General features: G+C 38.0%; 1 protein-coding gene across 5 annotated transcripts in view; it reads right to left on the bottom strand.

Annotated features, from left to right (window-relative positions):
* PAN3 (poly(A) specific ribonuclease subunit PAN3) overlaps positions 1-17,977 on the bottom strand; it is a 134,717-nt gene that overhangs the window by 100,009 nt on the left and 16,731 nt on the right. For all 5 annotated transcript variants that reach the window (XM_030308388.1, XM_030308378.1, XM_030308406.1 and 2 more), the window contains exons 2-4: positions 14,791-14,912; positions 13,968-14,034; positions 12,033-12,103 (exon numbers count right to left, since the gene is read on the bottom strand). In XM_030308388.1, the coding sequence (XP_030164248.1) occupies positions 12,033-12,103; positions 13,968-14,034; positions 14,791-14,912 (260 nt within the window). The remainder of the gene's footprint in view (positions 1-12,032; positions 12,104-13,967; positions 14,035-14,790; positions 14,913-17,977) is intronic.

Below are 17,977 nucleotides of genomic sequence, written 5' to 3'. Positions count from 1 at the left end.
ACATGCTGGGCTAAGAACTGCTATCGGTGACTCACTGAAAGTGGGGGCTAATAAGGAGACCGGAGAAGTCAAATCGAAGATAAGGAAATAAAAGGGGGTGCAGAAAATTTTACGGGAAATGCTTATTAATCCCTAAAGTTATTCCCCTAACATTCTGAGTTCTGTAAGATCCAAACCCTCCCCTCCAGAGCAAACAAAAGCCCTCTTCCCTCTCCTAGACAGATCTTGAGAACGTCGATAGTCAACAAAAGCAGTAAAGGGCACTGCTGACCCTCCGTGCTTGATAGCCTCGCCCTCCTTGGAGTTCTACTTACAGAATGGAAGTATTTTTAAGTGTCCTGTCCTATCTGTAAATCACCAGCTTTTCTGCCCCATCTCCTACCAAGTCCACACCATACATCAAAATTCCCAATCTCTTTCTGTTCCTGTGGTAAAATATCCTGAAAGTGTTCCTCCCCCTCTCCCTCTCTCTAGAGTTACACAATCCCTGCTTTAAAATCTCAAGATTCACTACAACAGTGAACGATTTTTATCATTCTTCACAAAATCTAAATAAACAGTACGGTAAGAGTAGATGAAAATAGTTTTACTCATTTGATTAGGCATTTTAAAAAAACACACTGGCTTTGGGGCGCCTGGGTGGCGCAGTCGGTTAAGCGTCCGACATCAGCCAGGTCACGATCTCGCGGTCCGTGAGTTCGAGCCCCGCGTCGGGCTCTGGGCTGACGGCTCGGAGCCTGGAGCCTGTTTCCGATTCTGTGTCTCCCTCTCTCTCTGCCCCTCCCCCGTTCATGCTCTGTCTCTCTCTGTCCCAAAAATAAATAAAAAACGTTGAAAAAAAAAAAAATTAAAAAAAAAAAAAAAAAAAAAACACTGGCTTCAACAAAAGTATTCAAGGATCCTTTTGTGTTCAAACTGTAAGGAACCTATGAATTTTCTGGAAATGTTATTAAAATAAAAATTCTGCTTCAGTGGACCTCGAGCGAAGCCTGAGACTGCATTTCTAAAAGGCTCCCACAACTACTAGTACTCTCCTGCTCTGGTGACCACACTTTGGGAGGAGTAAAGTTCTAGAGAATATTACAGAAAAGACCTAGAGAAAAAACAACGAACGGTCCAGACAGAAACTGAGGCCACTCCCGGAAATAGCAAGAGTTCAATAGAGTTTGACCTACATACTTCGAGACCATTACTCATATACCCTGCAGAAGTTTTTCAATGCTGGCTCTTCGAAATTTCATGACCTAGTCCATAAAAGCCCTTTCCAATGGTTTAAGACTAAAGGAAATCCTCCTTTGCTCCTTACACATGAGGGACGTCTCCGTATCAAAAGAAAGAATAGTAAAAGCTAATTTTTACGACTCTTTGAGTTCAAAAGCCTAACTGCACACACTTTTTTTTAGTCATTCATTCAGTCGACATTTCAGCATAACACTCTTTGCTCTTCTTCCTAGAAATACAAAGCTGAGATCTATTCTCTTCCCCTAAAAAACTTCACAGTCTAGCCAAAGAAAAATCTATAAATACCACTGCATGTATAGAAAATGTGGTTAAAGCCACTAAGTAACAGACCAATTTTTCAGTGCACAATTCTTCTGGTACAACTGCAAAACAGCAATGCTTTAACAATGCTTCCTATTACTAGCCATATGTTGTTACATATCATTAACTAATTAGTGATAAACTATAGAAATCAAGTTGTTACCATAGTACAAAAAGTTTCCAACACCCTGAATTTTAAGAAACCCTTTCGAACATCAAAAACATTCACTATTTGTACTTCTAAAACAACGAGTGATGATTTAAAGTATTATGAATGCCACTTTTAAATGGTTTGCATTTTATTAGTCACAACTTCTTCAGGTAACTTAGAAAACAGTAGTGTGTGTGTGTGTGTGTGTGTGTGTGTGTGTGTGTCTGTGTAAACTATCTCCATTCAGATAATACTTGGTAACTATATTAATTCCCATTACCTTTTACTATAATAACTCAGCAACCTACCTCCTGCCACTCCTGAGGGTCTCAGGTCCACTAATAGAAACCTCTGCTCTAGAACTGACTACGTATTTATTTGAAAATAAAACTGCATTTTTTTATTTATTTATTTTTTTAATATAACCTCTTCTAAAGGCACCTGGCTGTCTCAGTCAGAAGAACATGTGCCTCTTGATCTCAGGGCCGGGAGTTTGACCCCCACATTAGGTGCAGAGATTATTTAAATAAATAAAAATAAAACTTGAAAAACAAAACCTCTTCAGGAGTGCCCGGGTGGCTTAGCTGGTTAAGAGTCCAACTTCGGCTCAGGTCATGATCTCACGGTTCGTGAGTTCGAGCCCCAAGTCAGGCTCTGTGCTGGCAGCTCAGAGCCTGGAGCCTGCTTCGGATTCTGTGTCTCTCTCTCTCTCTCTGTGTGTCCCTTCCCTGCTCACTTCTCTCTCTCTCTCTCAAAAATAAATAAACATTAAAAACATTTTTTTAATAAAATAAAAACAAAACCTCTTCCAGCTCACAGCTGTCGTCCCTAAATTAATGAAATGTCCTAATACTTTAGCATATTTGTAATTATGAGAAGTAAATTGGAAATTATAATTTCATTAACGATTGGTGGGTAATCTAAACTCACTGGGAATAAATAGACCCCCAAATTGACTAAAACCATTTGAATTTTTTAAATCAAATACATTAACTAATTTCCATATAATCATCAAGACAGGGAACTACCTCTACCTAATTTACTACGTGGATTTTAAAGGCTCCTACACCTAATTAATTTAGAATAGTAAATCCAGACCTACAAACCACTGCAGCATGGGCTCCAATCATTTTCCCCGTGAGTAAAACACTTAAAAAATCAAAAACAGAGTAAGCCAGCTTCAAAGACTATGTTGTATTTTGTCCCACCATTCGTTATAATTGTGGGCTATTTGTGAAAACATACTAGGTTCCTTAAGTTTTCATTGTTCAAATAAAACCAAGAGTAGGACGCAATGGGCAAGCGAGTCCACTAAAAAACAGACCCACTGTTAAGAGACTCGGGGGCAGGAAAACATCTATAAATGAAAAAGCCCTTTTAATTTGCGAAGTCAATGTACAGGATAACAGGATGAAAACAGAGGATGCTCTAAGTTATATCAAATAAAGCAAAACAGGATTTACATACACACACGAACATATTTTTAGGCTCTACCATGAGTCAGTCCCCCAATATTCTATGCGTATGTTTAAGGAAGCTTACAAAGCAGTTATTCCTTCTGTTCTTGAAACCTCCAGATTATAACGGAGTTCTACGCCAACAAAAGCAAGACCAGTGGAGTACTTCTGCTAAGCAAGGCTACATTTAATTTCTAAAGAACTGGAACACCAAACTGCAACTTCTTTTATTCTTCTGGTTTAGAATGGAACTGAATATAAAACGTAGAGAAAGAAAATACTGTGCCCAAGTTATTTTAAGTGAATCTGAGGAAAGGTGTTTTTCTCTAAGTCATGAAAGTTATTTCCACAAGAAACTATCAACTGTAATCATTTTATAACTGTAATCAAGTTTTACAATGTATTCCAGTACTTTATCAAAAGTACCCATGATGCTAAACGCCTGATCACTCATTAGCAGAAGGTTCCCTTTTTATTTATTTACATTTGTCCCCTGGCTTCAATCTTGACATGAAGCAGAATATCCTCAGAAATGCTCTTTACTAGATAGAACTGAACCTAAACTAAAGCAGTGGTTACTCAAAAGTAATCTCACACACATTCAGAAACAGATACACACGTTTTAGAACTACAGAATCATAAGCAACAGAAGACTGGGACAACAACTACCACGTGGCAAGCACAAGGCACTACGCCAAGCACTTTATACCCATGAACGTATTTCATGCTCACAACTCTGTGAGACCGGCACAACCGTAAAGCCCGCTCCACCGATGAGAAAAGTGAGGCTATCCAAGGTTAAAATAACTCACCTATAATTCCACAACTAACGTAAGGTCGGGCTCCAGAGTTTGCACTCGTAACTGTGATATTCTGCCTCCAATTTGAAGAAACCTGTTCCGTATTCCTTAACATATTTCAATCTTAACCTTATTCTAGCTAATCCTAAAATAGCCAAATACAAACTCCCGAATGAATCAATCTCTGAATCTACCTGGCATGGACGGGATCAATGAGAAACAAGAGCTACAGGGGCTCCATTCAAAGAAATAAAATTAAGCAGCTCCCTCTCCCCATTTCCAAAATGCAGGGGAAAACATCCTGGGAATTAAACAGAGTTGGGGAGGGGCGCCCGGGTGGCTCAGTTTCTGACTTCGGCTCAGGTCACGATCTCGCGGTTCGTGAGTTCGAGCCCCACGTCGGGCTCTGTGCTGACAGCTCGGAGCCTGGAGCCTGCTTCAGATTCGGTGTCTCCCTCTCTCTCTCAAAAATAAACAAACATTTAAGAAAAAAACAGAGTTGGGGAAATTATGCACTTTGGGTTCAATTTAGCTAAAACTTAGGCTAGCGTGTTTGTGGATGGGAATTCTAAACTCACCTTTACTAATTCATTACTGACCCCGACTTTGTAGAAAATAGAGACGAACCACCAGCAACGCCAAGCGGCTGAAATCAGCTACTTCACTTTGTAAACACAATGACCAGAGCAGAGTAAAAAGAAGCCAACCACATAATCTCAGAATGAGCTACTAGTTCCCAAGTCCAGATAGACAATGCACCATGGTTTTACCCAACTATCATTACTGGGTTGAGAACTAACTCCAAACGCCCAAAGCTAAACCAAGAGAATGACTACAGCCCAAGAGTATCACACACTGTATATAAAAGGCACGTTGCCTCAGTTCACGTGTTTAAATACGGTATAAAGTGGCAAACATCAAACCACCGCTCACCTCTTAAAAAAACGAAAAGACACCAAGCACAACAAAGACAACGTCCAAAACGCAAGTCTGCCACAAGATCTTTTATAATCCATGGGTTATAAAAATATAAATTTCCTTGCAGTCATAAATTTGGAAGATTCTTTCTTGCCTCAACAACAAAGGCCAAGTGGTCACTGCCCACAACATACCAATTAAACTGAAGTACAGAAAGTAGTACGTGGTTGAACTCCTAATTTGTCACAACAAAACTTAATCTGTTCTTTCCAAAGCATATCTTGATCTCAACACAATCCTGGGAGTCAACCTGGAGTACTCTTTATTTTGCAGGAAAACAAAATTAACTCTTTCAAAACGGAGTCCTTTCCTGTAAGAACTATCACATTTCTAAACAAGTTTGAATCTAATCTTATTTACACAGCATTTTAAAGAAAAGAATAAATTAAGACTGGAGGTAAAAACAGTAGGAAAAATGTCACATTTAAATCTGACAATTAAAATGCAGAGAAGATGAAGAACATATCCATTTGCTAAGGAACGTTAACTACTATAGATCATTAGCAATAAAACGACAATACATTAAAATTACAAGAAAACATCAACAATCCCTTCAATTTAAAATCACTGACTCGGCATACAGGGAATTACCATGTTATTTTAACCAAAATGAGCTTAATATTTTGTTCTTTTTAAATGTACTTAGTAAGGGATAATCAGAGTCTGTGTGACATTTCAAAAGTGACAGCGTAAATTACTTGTGAAGTTCAAGACCAAAAACAAAATGGGAGACTGAAACATCCACGAGAAGAGAGAGGCCCAAATCTCTAACATACATAGAGCTTACAATGAATTTAAAAAGAATAGCCTAATAGAAAAACGAGCCAAGGACATTAAAGAAACACCAATGACCAATTAACATAAATGAGTAGTTCAACAGCACCAGTAATCAAATTTAAACAATGAGGGGGAGGGGAGGTTGCCTTATACAGTAACAAAGATGTGAAATACTTTTACATCTCTGTGTTATCAAGTCTGTAGGAAACCAGAACCTATCAGTAGGAATGTAAACATGTACAACATCTCTAAAAGGTTATCTGTCAAACATCAAAAGTTTATTTTTTTTTTCAAACATCAAAAGTTTAATTTTGTGTTCCTGCCCTAGAAACTGTGTTTATAGAAATTTTTACTGAGAATCACATAAATGGAAAAAGGAACGGGCATAAGGTCAATGTTTTATCTCTTCCCCTGTAAATTACCAGTAGCCTCTTTCCACTACCTCTCTATTTTTCACCTTATCAAAGACTCATTTCACCTTTCTCATATTGCCCTTGCTAGAAAGACTTTGGGTTTTCTCCAAAATATAAGTAATTATTATCTATATTATTCCAGGTAAATTACTTTCTCTCTCAAAACTTCCATTCTCCAATTTTGTAAAATGAGAAAAATAATCTCTCTCCAAGACCCGTTGGGATGATTAAATGATACAAAAGATAAAACATTAACTTATGAAAGAATTATGTAAGTTTAACACATTACCTGGAACAGATACAGAAAATCATTATCAATACAAATAAAATCAAGTTTCTATCCATCTCTCACTACATCATGAGAAATCCCCACGTGCATTTTCACCACACTGGAAGCACATGTTCGAGAAGCTAACGGCTATGTGGGGAGGAGACACAAAAAAAGTTGGGGGAGGGGGGTCCTGAACACCTCACAGAAAAGATGGACATCCTCAGAGCAGCTATAGGAGACCCATATTTCCAGTCGCAATTATAACACAGCCTAATCCACAGTGAGCAGTAACAGATTATTTATTTAGCTACAGTTAACAATGTATTAGTATAACTACCATTTATCGGGCACTTCTGGGCCAGGAAATATTTTTCGTTTAGTCCTCATAACGCCACATAGTAGGCACTCAGCATGATTACTGTTTTCATCTTGCGAATGGAGAAACGCTTAACTAAGCTTAAAGACACAAACATAATCCGTGAAGAAATGGAGAATCAATTCAGACTGCCTGGCATCCAACTCCAAACCCTAAGACTTCCAAGCATTATTCAACACCACTGGGTTATTACTACTCCGACTGTTTGCTCTTTGAGAGAAATAAAAACTCAACAGGAGCTCTGAGTAAGCTATAAACGGGGACCATGGCATAAGGCGCCTCCCTACCTGCAGGGACTTGGATCTAACAACTCTACCAGTTCCCATAGGGACTCATGTGCATGTCTAAATCTACGACCTCACCTACCTCTGGCTTAAGTTGGGAGAGCACACATTCCCACAGCTTGGCAAGTGGAGATGAATGGAGGTTTCATCTACGCCAGTAAAACAAGAATAGCTCTGTTTAATTTGGAATTCTAAACACAATTTTCCGTAGAAACATTACTCATACAATACTCATGGGTAAATGATATTGATGTGGCTGATCTGCAAAACCTAAATACTAAGCAAAACAATTCTTGAGAACATATATAAAAAGGTTAAAAACTGTGGTTTTAGAGGCGAAGTTTTATATTGTCAATTTCCATTAAGACTTCCATTTCAATTTCTCCATTTTCTCGTCCCCTTTTATTTTTCCTGAGATCAATACTTGGCTTGATGTTCCAAAATAAGCCTAAGCCGCAGAAGGATCAAGGAAAGATTTACATTCCGAACTTCCTCTGCTATAATTCTATTAATCTCTCCAAATTTACTTTAGCTTTCTCCAATAAAAGAACCCTACCACAAATAGTCTCCGGTTTCCTTGTAACTCCACAGTTTGTTCCCTAGATTAGAAATAATATAAAAGTCATCTTTTGAAGACATTAAAACAGAAAGGTTACAAGAAAAAATTTAAACGTCAAATTAATCAGAAAACATACTGTATCGCCAGTAAATTTTGTAATACAGATGGGTGAGAGAGGGAGGTGCATGCTCTTGAGGTAGAAAACAGTGGGAAGGTCTCAAACTGAGATGAAACATGGAAGGAAGCAGAGAAAGTATTGCTAGTCAACTTCTCCCTCAAACAGAATAATCCAGAAGTGGACGTCCAAAATCTACACATCCTCACAAATAACACGTCCTCACAAATAAACCATCAGCAGATAAGCCAAACCCTTTTGGTCCCACTTCCCTCATCCTAGCCAAGAGCTTTAAAATCAGGAGAAATAAACATGATACGTTAGAAATCACTGTCCCCTGAGTCCAAAGGCTTTAACTTGTTAATTAAAACCTTAAAAAGCTCTTCTCCCATTGCTAGAAATAAAATGCAAGTGCCCAGGTAAAACTGCATGTTGACTGAAACAACACCATAAAGTACAACTAAAACAAGAAGTGTAAATGACAGCCACCAGAGCCTTCTTTGCTGTGGGGGAGGGAGGCGGTGAACACGAAAAGGACTCTCGATGACTAAAACATGAGGGCAAAGAAAGGCTAAGAAAGAGATACACAAGGGGAAGCCAGCAACGCCAAATACAAATTTTGAAGCTTCTCACTCTGCTTGGGCTTTGTCTCAATCATCTGTGGTCGCCCTGCATACAAACTCACAGCTTAGCAAGAATACCCAGCAAGACGGCATAGTGCTGACTCACTTCATTTACGCATATCTGTATTTCAACATCTAACTCTGTTATAAAGATGCTCTCTTCCCAAAGGATCCTTACCCAAAGCCGTACAGCTCTATACTTCACACTTGTGATTCACGGGGACTCTCACCCCTTTTTCTGTCACACCAGTTTGCAGCTTGATCTCTCTTGCTGTTAAGGTTTCCTCGTGTATTAATCTCAAATACATTAACTCCCATTTTCAACAAAACCCCTTCTCTAGTGTTTTGGGGGGCTTACCTCTCCCTCAGAATACACGGCTACAATTCACTTTCTTCCACCACCACTCCCGGCCAACAATGATTATACACACTTTCAAACAATGGTTACTTTTCCTAGCTATCATATTATTTTTATCTAATGTAGAAAACAAATCAGTGCTTCTCAAACATCAGTTGTGAAAGATCATTTTTTTCATAATTTCCTATATATCATGGTTGTATACTTTTATAAAGTAAAAAGGAATTACCAGAAAAGTGAGCACATATTTGGACGTTGCAGTATTATCAAATTATTACACAAGTTTCTAAAAAGGTATTTCCAATCTTTTAACTTCCGTCTCCACAGACAGGTACCAGACGCTTCAGGGACTGGCGCCGGTCCCTGGGATGAGCAGTAAGTACTGCCCTAATGCATACATTCTCAGTACACGACTCTTCAGGAAGACTTTCACATGCCTAGCAACAATAAAGCAACGCACACAAATGGCAATGAATTGTGTGTTTAATACTGTTTTGGGCTGTTTAATACTGTTTTAATACTGTTTAATACTGTTTTCCACATCCCACATTTTACTTCAGCCAGTCCCTACAGATACAGGGCCCCAGTCATAGTCTCTTAGCTTGTCTATGATAAAGAGGATTTAAAAATTTACTGAAGATCCTAACTCTCTACTTATAATCGAGCAATATCTTCTGATTAAGAGTCTTTCCATATTCCACACCTTCAAAAACCACAACTCAAAACATCTTTTCTCCATAAACACTTCTGCATCTAGAGAATTCTCTGCGATTTGGCAATCATCAGACATTTACGTTGGCACTAATTAATATGCTGTAAGTAGGTTCATGTACTGCCTTTTCAATTAGATTTGAGAGAAGCAGTCAGTATAAACATCATTCTTTTGCAATTTTCCACATAGCACAGAGTAAGTCTGCTTACAGTAAAAGCAATGGTCTGATCTGACCCCGAGAATTCTCATAGTCCCCAGGCAAAAACAGCAGCATGCCTGGCCTAGGGACTGGCCTGAGATTTCCAGAAAATAATTTAGCTATGAAACACAGTAGTAGGTATGGCCTAACTTAACTGTCTGTTCCCTCCAATATCATTATGAAATAAAAGGTCTCTCAGTAATCATGACAGCCTTCTAAATCAACTTAGAATTATATTTACATAAATTTGAGTTACTTCCACTAAAACGACATCATTAAGCAGACATTAGGAATTACTCGACCAAAGAAAAAGTCTACATATGCCTTCAATTTACAAAGTGTAGCATACAATACTCTTATGCTAAGAGTTTTACTAACACAAAAATTTTAAACTTTCTCAATTCAACCATTAACAATTTTAAAACACACGCAACCTGTACCAACAGATTCCTAACTATACAGTCCACTACGGGGGAAAAAAATCTATGTCCCTACATATTATTTTAGATGTAAATGGCAAGAAAATATGGTCCTTCAAAGACCTACCACTATGTGAACCCCGAATTTCTAAGTAGAGACTGACCTGTAGGTCCTTTCAGTTTAGACAGACAGTGAGTTTTAGACATGAGAGAGACACCACAGTCATTATCCAGGGCACGTTTGTCATTTCACGGACGTACACGCTGCAGCCGAGGAAGCTGGCCCAAGGTCACAAAGCTGGAGACACCGGGCCTCAAAAGTTGCAGCACCGTGCTCGTTTCACCACGTTACTCCACTTCCCTTCCAAACGTTGAGGTCAGATTGGTAACAACATTTCCTTCTACTACTTTCCTACACTAAAATGAATTTTAGAAGAATGGACACTATATCCTCCTTTTTCCAATCTCCAGGGATTTTTACTGTTTTCTCAAAAATGAGTATCAGCAGCTCTCAATCACATTTCAATTTTAAGGTACTAAACCCTCATATTAGGAATACTTTCAAGTGTTTGTTTGCCATGCTAGTCTTACTTTCTACTCATACGTCAGAAATGCTACTTATCACAGTTAACTGATCATCAAAAATGCAAAAAATAACAAAAAATAAAGAGGTGAAAAAGCCATTAAGGGGACTCCTCAGACTACTGAAGGGCTTTTTATTTTTTCCTTAAACTGAAAAGCTCCAGATACTTTGATTTCTAGCTTTCACCTGCTTTTCAGCATTTTACGGTTTCCTTCCATGTCGCCAGGCTTTGTCTGCTGTCACTGCTCCCTACTGTCAGTTAGCCAACCTGCGTTCAATTCTATTCCACTTCTACTACGTGGATTCAAAACTACACGCTCCAACTTATAAGACCAGTATGTAAAGCAAGAGTAAATGTGCTCTCGGTGACAGCATAAGGAAACGTATAAAATTAAACCCACACATTTTAGTTTACATTAAAAGTAGTTCATAATTAATTACCTCCTTGTTCTTACCTATTGTTCAAAATGGAGATAATACTAGGTGCATAAAGTATTAAATGTCATTTATACCTGATGCCATTAATTCTTATCTTGAGAATATCTAGTCTTCTTGAATTTCCTTTTATACCACCCTCTGATCAAATGCTTCCTAAAACCATCTTAAACTTGTATCAGTTTCCCAAAATTAATATTCTTTTCTTCCATTACTTAGGAAACCGAATTAGTTACAACACTGTAGTAATTTCCACCAAGATTTACAACCTCCTGAACATCTTTAGCTGCTACTGATCCTAACCAAAAATATCACCTTCTGTAGATTATTATTACCATTAACATGATGATTCTCCGTAAGACTCAAAGGCATCAAACTGTAATAAAATCTTCACTTCTACCTGTCATAGAAGTAGCCCTACAAAATACTTCAAAATCTATGCCCGACCTATCACCCTCGATGCCAAGTAAAATACAGTTACATTTCTGATATGAGAGATTTTAAACTGTTTTTAAACAGTTGAACCAATTACAAAAAGTTGAAGATTTTTTAAGTTTGCCTCGTAATGAGAAGTTTAAATTAGGGGAGAAATCTTTGAAATTTAGACAAAGCAGTTAGGAAATGAAGTTAAAATATGATTAATGTGCCTGTAATGGGTCACATTAACAGCAACTACAACATTAAATTTGATGTTTTCTTAAAAATAGAATACATTAAGGTAAAGAAAATGAGGAAAAAAGAGAAGGATTTCATTCCTTCACATAAAACATCTCTATTTCATGCACAGAGATAAATAAAATTCTACACGTATGAAATATATACCAAAAAAAAAAAAAGGCAAGCAAAAGCAACAAAAATATCACAGTCCATTAAAAGCACCTCCCCAACTTAGGAGAGAGAATATTGACCATTATATAGGTGATGACCCAATATCACTTGTATATTCCATTTAGTCTCACATAAGTTTCAACTTCACCTACCTTTCTTCTCTGAGAGATGTTGAGGGCACCAAAGTCATTAAACAAGGATGAAGCAGGTGAAGTTAGAGGATCTGGAAGGTAAGTTACATAAGTTTCCACACAGACAACTCAGGCAACCCACAAATCTAATAAATGTTTAACCTGACAACATTCTTAACAGTAATAAAAAATCATATACCACAGTAATACTTAAACTCAATGCCTCATATACAGTGGATGTTCAAATATTTTCTAAGTAAAAGAAACACAAATTAGAGAATACTTCTTTCAGTCAATACTTAGCCAATTAAAGATCAGCTAATACTTTAATCAGAAGCTACATGGATTAGGCTACATCTGTTTGTTTAGAACCAAAAGAAAAATCAAACAGAAAAAAAGAAGAGATGGCTCTTGACCTTGTTATTAGGAATGTGTGTTTATGAAAGAAGTAAGTCTACCATTTAGTAAGTGTTTGTGTACGTGAAACCAAATCATGAGAAAAATTACAAAGGGCAGGGAGGTGGGGAGGACAGAAAGCCATGCTCTGAGTGACTGGACTTGGATTTTAACACTTAGGCCAGGCCTTAAAACCATCTATGCAATATTCTATCTTTTTTAAGTTTGTCACCAGATATTTTATATTCTTACTAAAAATATAAGTAAATTGAGTTTTTAAAGAGGGAAATATTAAATGTTTCAAAATAAACATGAAATTTAAAGATTTTATAGTTTCAAAGTTCTATTACTCTGTTCAGAAGTTACAAACAAAAGTAGATCTCTAAATGGTTTTTCCCTTAATAAATCAGAAGAGTTTCTGAAAAGGTATACGTGACACACATGGAAATCCTTACCTTCAATTCTGAGCTCTAGTTACTCTTATGTTTCTCATTAAATGATCCATGAAATTCTAGAATCTATAGTAACTGTTCTTATTTACAAGGACCTACTAACTCTCTTCAAAATGCAGTATACACTGCTGCTTAATTTCTCCAGTTTCGACTGCCTGAATTTTCATAGCGTAGTCTGTCATTAGAATTAACAATTTAATGTATGTACAGAAAAAGCTAGTAAAATATTTTTATGTAATTTATACATTCAAGGCACCTAAAAATAGGTACTATTATGCAGAGTACTAACACTCAATTGTTACATATTTTTAAGAAGCTATTCTTGAACATTTTTTTTAACATTTATTCTTTTTTTTTTTTTTTTGAGAGAGAGCGAGCGTGAGCGGGGGAGGGAGAGAGAGACAGAGTGGGAGACACAGAATCGGAAGCAGGCTCCACGCTCCGAGCTGTCAGCATAGAGCCCGACATGGGGCTCAAACTCACGAACTGTGAGATCATGACCTGAGCTGAAGTCAGACGCTCAACCGACTGAGCCACCCAGGCGCCCCCTCTGAACATTTGTTTTGAAAATAGAATACAGAACGATACTTGGAAATTCCATATTAAAAACCTTAAAAATGACCATGATCTTGCAAACAGTCACTGCATGTCTAAGAATGTTTCCAAAAGAAATAAAATATAAACACAGATGCATACACATAGTCCAACATTAGAATACTTTTTTAAAAACTTCAGTAAATTATGAAAATAAGCAATAGAATTCAATTTATTATGATCAAGAAACACTCCTAATTTTAAAGTGTATCTAATGCCATCTTAAGTATATGAGTCTACTTAGCTAAGTATTACGTATGTAAGTATATGTATATATACGTATACAAGTACATGTATTTTCACACTCAGACATAACCACTACTTGGAATTATATGGAATCCAAACAACAGTGATCTCTCTAGATCATTCTTATTCTCTTCCTTTATACATATTCATAATTTTCAAGACTTCAAGGTTTCTCCAATGAACACACTGTTTTAGGATCAGAAATATACACATATGCATGCACGCATACGTACAAACACACAAAAGAGAAAGAGGGATCCAGTCTTACCGTGGCCTGCATATGGCTTAGCACTGTCATTCAGAAGGCTTGGGGAGCTGCTACTGTTAGTCACTCTCTGCAAAACAAAATAGACAAACATTACATCACTAACTGAGAACAGTCAGCCAATTCAGACGAACTCTCTGCTTCTTCCCCTCCGATCCACTTCTCACATCACTGACACTCTAATCTGACTATAAATGTTGCAACATGGATTACATTAATTCATGTAAAAATGTCCAAATACTCTCTACAACACATCAGATGAAAATTTTACTCACTAGCCAGATATTTAAAACCAAAGTTGCACACCTATTTTGAATTGCACTTCCATATTATTAGCTTGGGCAACGCATGTAACTATTCAGCCTCCCGGTCTATAAAATATAAATTTCAACATCCATCTGAGAAGACGTAAAAGTCAACAAACGCTTTCTAATAGCCTCTCCTGGTGTGTATTAGCCTTCATACACCTTATAGATTCTATAAAATTAGGCTATTCTCGGTTCTCTAAACATGTTCATTGCTTTCTTACACTCCATACCCTCTACAGTCTCTCCATCCTGAAAGGCCTTCACTCCATACCCACAAAACACAGAGAGGAGTGAAAACTAGTCTCTTTCCATCTGTCTTCTACATACTCCACTGTCCTCCCACCCCATCCTACCCTTGAAAGCTCACACAGACTCCAACTGTATCCCACCAACCTCATCAATTCCAAAAACCTTCCCTCATACTCAACAAGTTTAGGAATAAATGAAGACTCTAGACATCCCTTGACACTGGAATAAACTTCACTGTTTAGTGCCATGTAAATTCAGACTAAGGATACCTGCATCAAGGGATACTTTGTTTCCACTGGGCTTCCAAATCCATTGACTCCAATGAAGCTGGTGCTGAAATAGGAATCTGTGAGACTTGTATCAGTTAAAGCACCTCCATCTATTCCAGGAACTGAAAGAAAAGGAAAATTCAAGCATTTTAATTATTTGGAAGTACAAAATACTGATGTAGTTTCTGTGTCTCTAATAGATTTTAAAGTCTCAAATCTCTGTCACACTTCCTTTTATTTATCTGTTCATAACAGAAGGCAGGACCAAATAAAATTGGCTCAGCTCTAAACATTTGTTGAACAATGCTCAAGTTGACGGACTTTTTTCCTACAGAGATAGCATTTTATTTTGTATTAGTATGTAAGCACCACCAAACATAACATGAAGAAACAGGGGCGCCTGGGTGGCGCAGTCGGTTAAGCGTCCGACTTCAGCCAGGTCACGATCTCGCGGTCCGTGAGTTCGAGCCCCGCATCGGGCTCTGGGCCGATGGCTCAGAGCCCGGAGCCTGTTTCCGATTCTGTGTCTCCCTCTCTCTCTGCCCCTCCCCCGTTCATGCTCTGTCTCTCTCTGTCCCAAAAATAAATAAAAACGTTGAAAAAAAATTAAAAAAAAAAAAATAACATGAAGAAACAAACCACACTTGCATCTCATTTTCTCAAGTTTTCTTTCTTTAACTTTGCAAGAAGACAGAATACAAACACTGCAACTGAATCTTCAGAGAAACAGATGTAAGTTTCTCAGGACTGTTCTCTTAATACATCTTATGAAACAGACCAGCAGTCTCACACTAACGCATAATTCAGTAAAAACAATTCTGCAGTGTAGCAATAGGATAGAGTTCAGAAATACAGACAAGCTGTTGATTTTAGGATAGGTTAATACAAAACGATTGTTAAGTAGTATGACAAGCCATCATATATCAACAAAGTAATGGACAATATGGTTTAGATGCTACCTCCTGGTAATTACTTGGAATGTTGCTATTTTCTAAGCTGATAGTTAAGTACAAAACCATATGCTTTACAAATCAGCTAAGCTCCAAGTAGGACTGTCCTCTTCTGGGCACAGCCTCTGAGAACCAGTGAAACCACTCCCACCCCCAACTAAGAAAACTAAGAGAATGCTCATAGTTGGATGTAGGGTGCTATGATCTGAATGTCTGTACAACTGCAAAACTCACATGCTGAAATCCTAACCCCCAAAGATAATGGTATTAGGAGGCAGGGCCTTTGGGAGGTGCGCAGGTCATGGGAGTGGAGGTCTCAGGAATGAGATTAATCTTCTTTTTCACAAGAAATCCATAAAGACCCCTCGTCCCTTCCACCACGTTAGGATACAAGAAGGCACCCATTTAGGAAGCAGGAAATGGGTCCTAGCCAACCACCACATAAAATGTGCCAGTGCTAGGATCTTGGACTTTCCAGCCCCCAGAACTGTGAGAAATAAATTTCTGTTGTTTGTTAAGACATCCAATCTGAGGGGCGCCTGGGTGGCTCAGTCGGTTAAGCGGCCAACTTCGGCTCAGGTCATGATCTCGCGGTCCGTGAGTTCGAGCCCCGCGTCGGGCTCTGTGCTGACAGCTCGGAGCCTGGAGCCTGTTTCCGATTCTGTGTCTCCCTCTCTCTGACCCTCCCCCGTTCATGCTCTGTCTCTCTCTGTCTCAAAAATAAAAATAAAAACGTTAAAAAAAAAAATTAAAAAAAAAAAAAGACATCCAATCTGAAGTAGTTTATTATACTTCAGACAGACTAACACATAGGGATTCCTTGGAAAGCAAACTGAGATCATTTTTCTGGTCTATTTTTAAGACTTATTTCTCAAAACGTCCACTATTAAAATGAAAAATGTATTCCTAGAAAAAAACATAGTATATATAAGGTTCTAGCCATCTGCAATTTCAAACATCCACCGGGGTTGGGGGGGGGGGCTGGAACTATATCTCCTGCAGGTACAGCAGAACTACTGTATACACCCAAAGGAAACGGAATCGCTATCTTGAAGAAATGTCTGCACCCCCACGTTCACTGCAGCATTATTCCTAATAGCCAAGGCACAGAAACAACCTAGGTATCTGCTGACAGATGAATGGCTAACAAAAATGTGATACATATATACATATGCATAAAATGTGATACATACATACATACACACATACATACACAATGGAGTATCACTCGGCCATAAAATGGGAAACCCTGCCATTTGTGACACCACAGGTGAGCGCTGAGGGCATTATGCTAGGTGAAATCAGTCAGAGAAAGACAAACATAGTATGTTCTCCCTTATACGTGGAATCTAAAAGGGCCAAACTTGAGGCACCTGCATGGCTCAGTCAAGCGTCCAACTTTTGATTTCGGCTCAGGTCATGGTCTCATGGTTCGTAAAATCAAGCCCTGCATAGGGCTCTGTGCCGATACAGCACAGAGTCTGCTTGGGATTCTCTCTCCCTCCCTCCCTCCCTCGCTCTCTCTCCCTGCCCCTTCCCTGTGCATGCTCTCTCTGCTCTCTCTAAATAGAGAAATTTTAAATAAAAGGGCCAAACTCAAAGAAATAGAGTAGTACAGTGGCTGCCAGAGACTGGGGAGTAGGAGAAATGGGGCGATTTGGTCGAATTTCCAGCTACGACATGACTATGAGTAAGTTCTGGGGATCTAACGTACACCATGGTGACTATAATTAACAAAACGGTATTATATAATCGAAAGTTGTTAAAAGAGTAGATTTTAAAAGCTATTACCACACAAAAAGAAGTTAATTATGTGAAGAGATGAAGGTGTTGATTAACATTATATGGTAATCATTTTGCAATATATATTTATATCACATCATCAAGTTGTACACTTTAAACTTAACAGATGTTACAAGTCAATATCTCAATAAAGCTAAGAGAAAAAAAAAATTCCATACATATGCTTCACTTTTCCTGTTTTGGAAGGAAGAGAATGGGATTTCATACTTCAAGAATAGTTAAGGAAATCACTAACCTATGATACATTATTCTATATAGATCACAGAGGTCCTAACTTTCTATTTATTTTTTTTTTTACAGGCATCTGAAGAATTTACTTTTTTTTTATTTTATTTTTTTAAATTTACATCCGAATTAGTTAGCATATAGTGCAACAATGATTTCAGGAGTAGATTCCTTAATGCCCCTTACCCATTTAGCTCATCTCCCCCTCC

The sequence above is a fragment of the Lynx canadensis genome, chromosome A1, assembly GCF_007474595.2.
Source record: "Lynx canadensis isolate LIC74 chromosome A1, mLynCan4.pri.v2, whole genome shotgun sequence".
Classification (NCBI taxonomy): Eukaryota; Metazoa; Chordata; class Mammalia; order Carnivora; family Felidae; genus Lynx; species Lynx canadensis.
The sequence above is the reverse complement of the archived record's forward strand: the minus strand, read 5'-3'. Positions and strand labels throughout refer to the sequence as shown.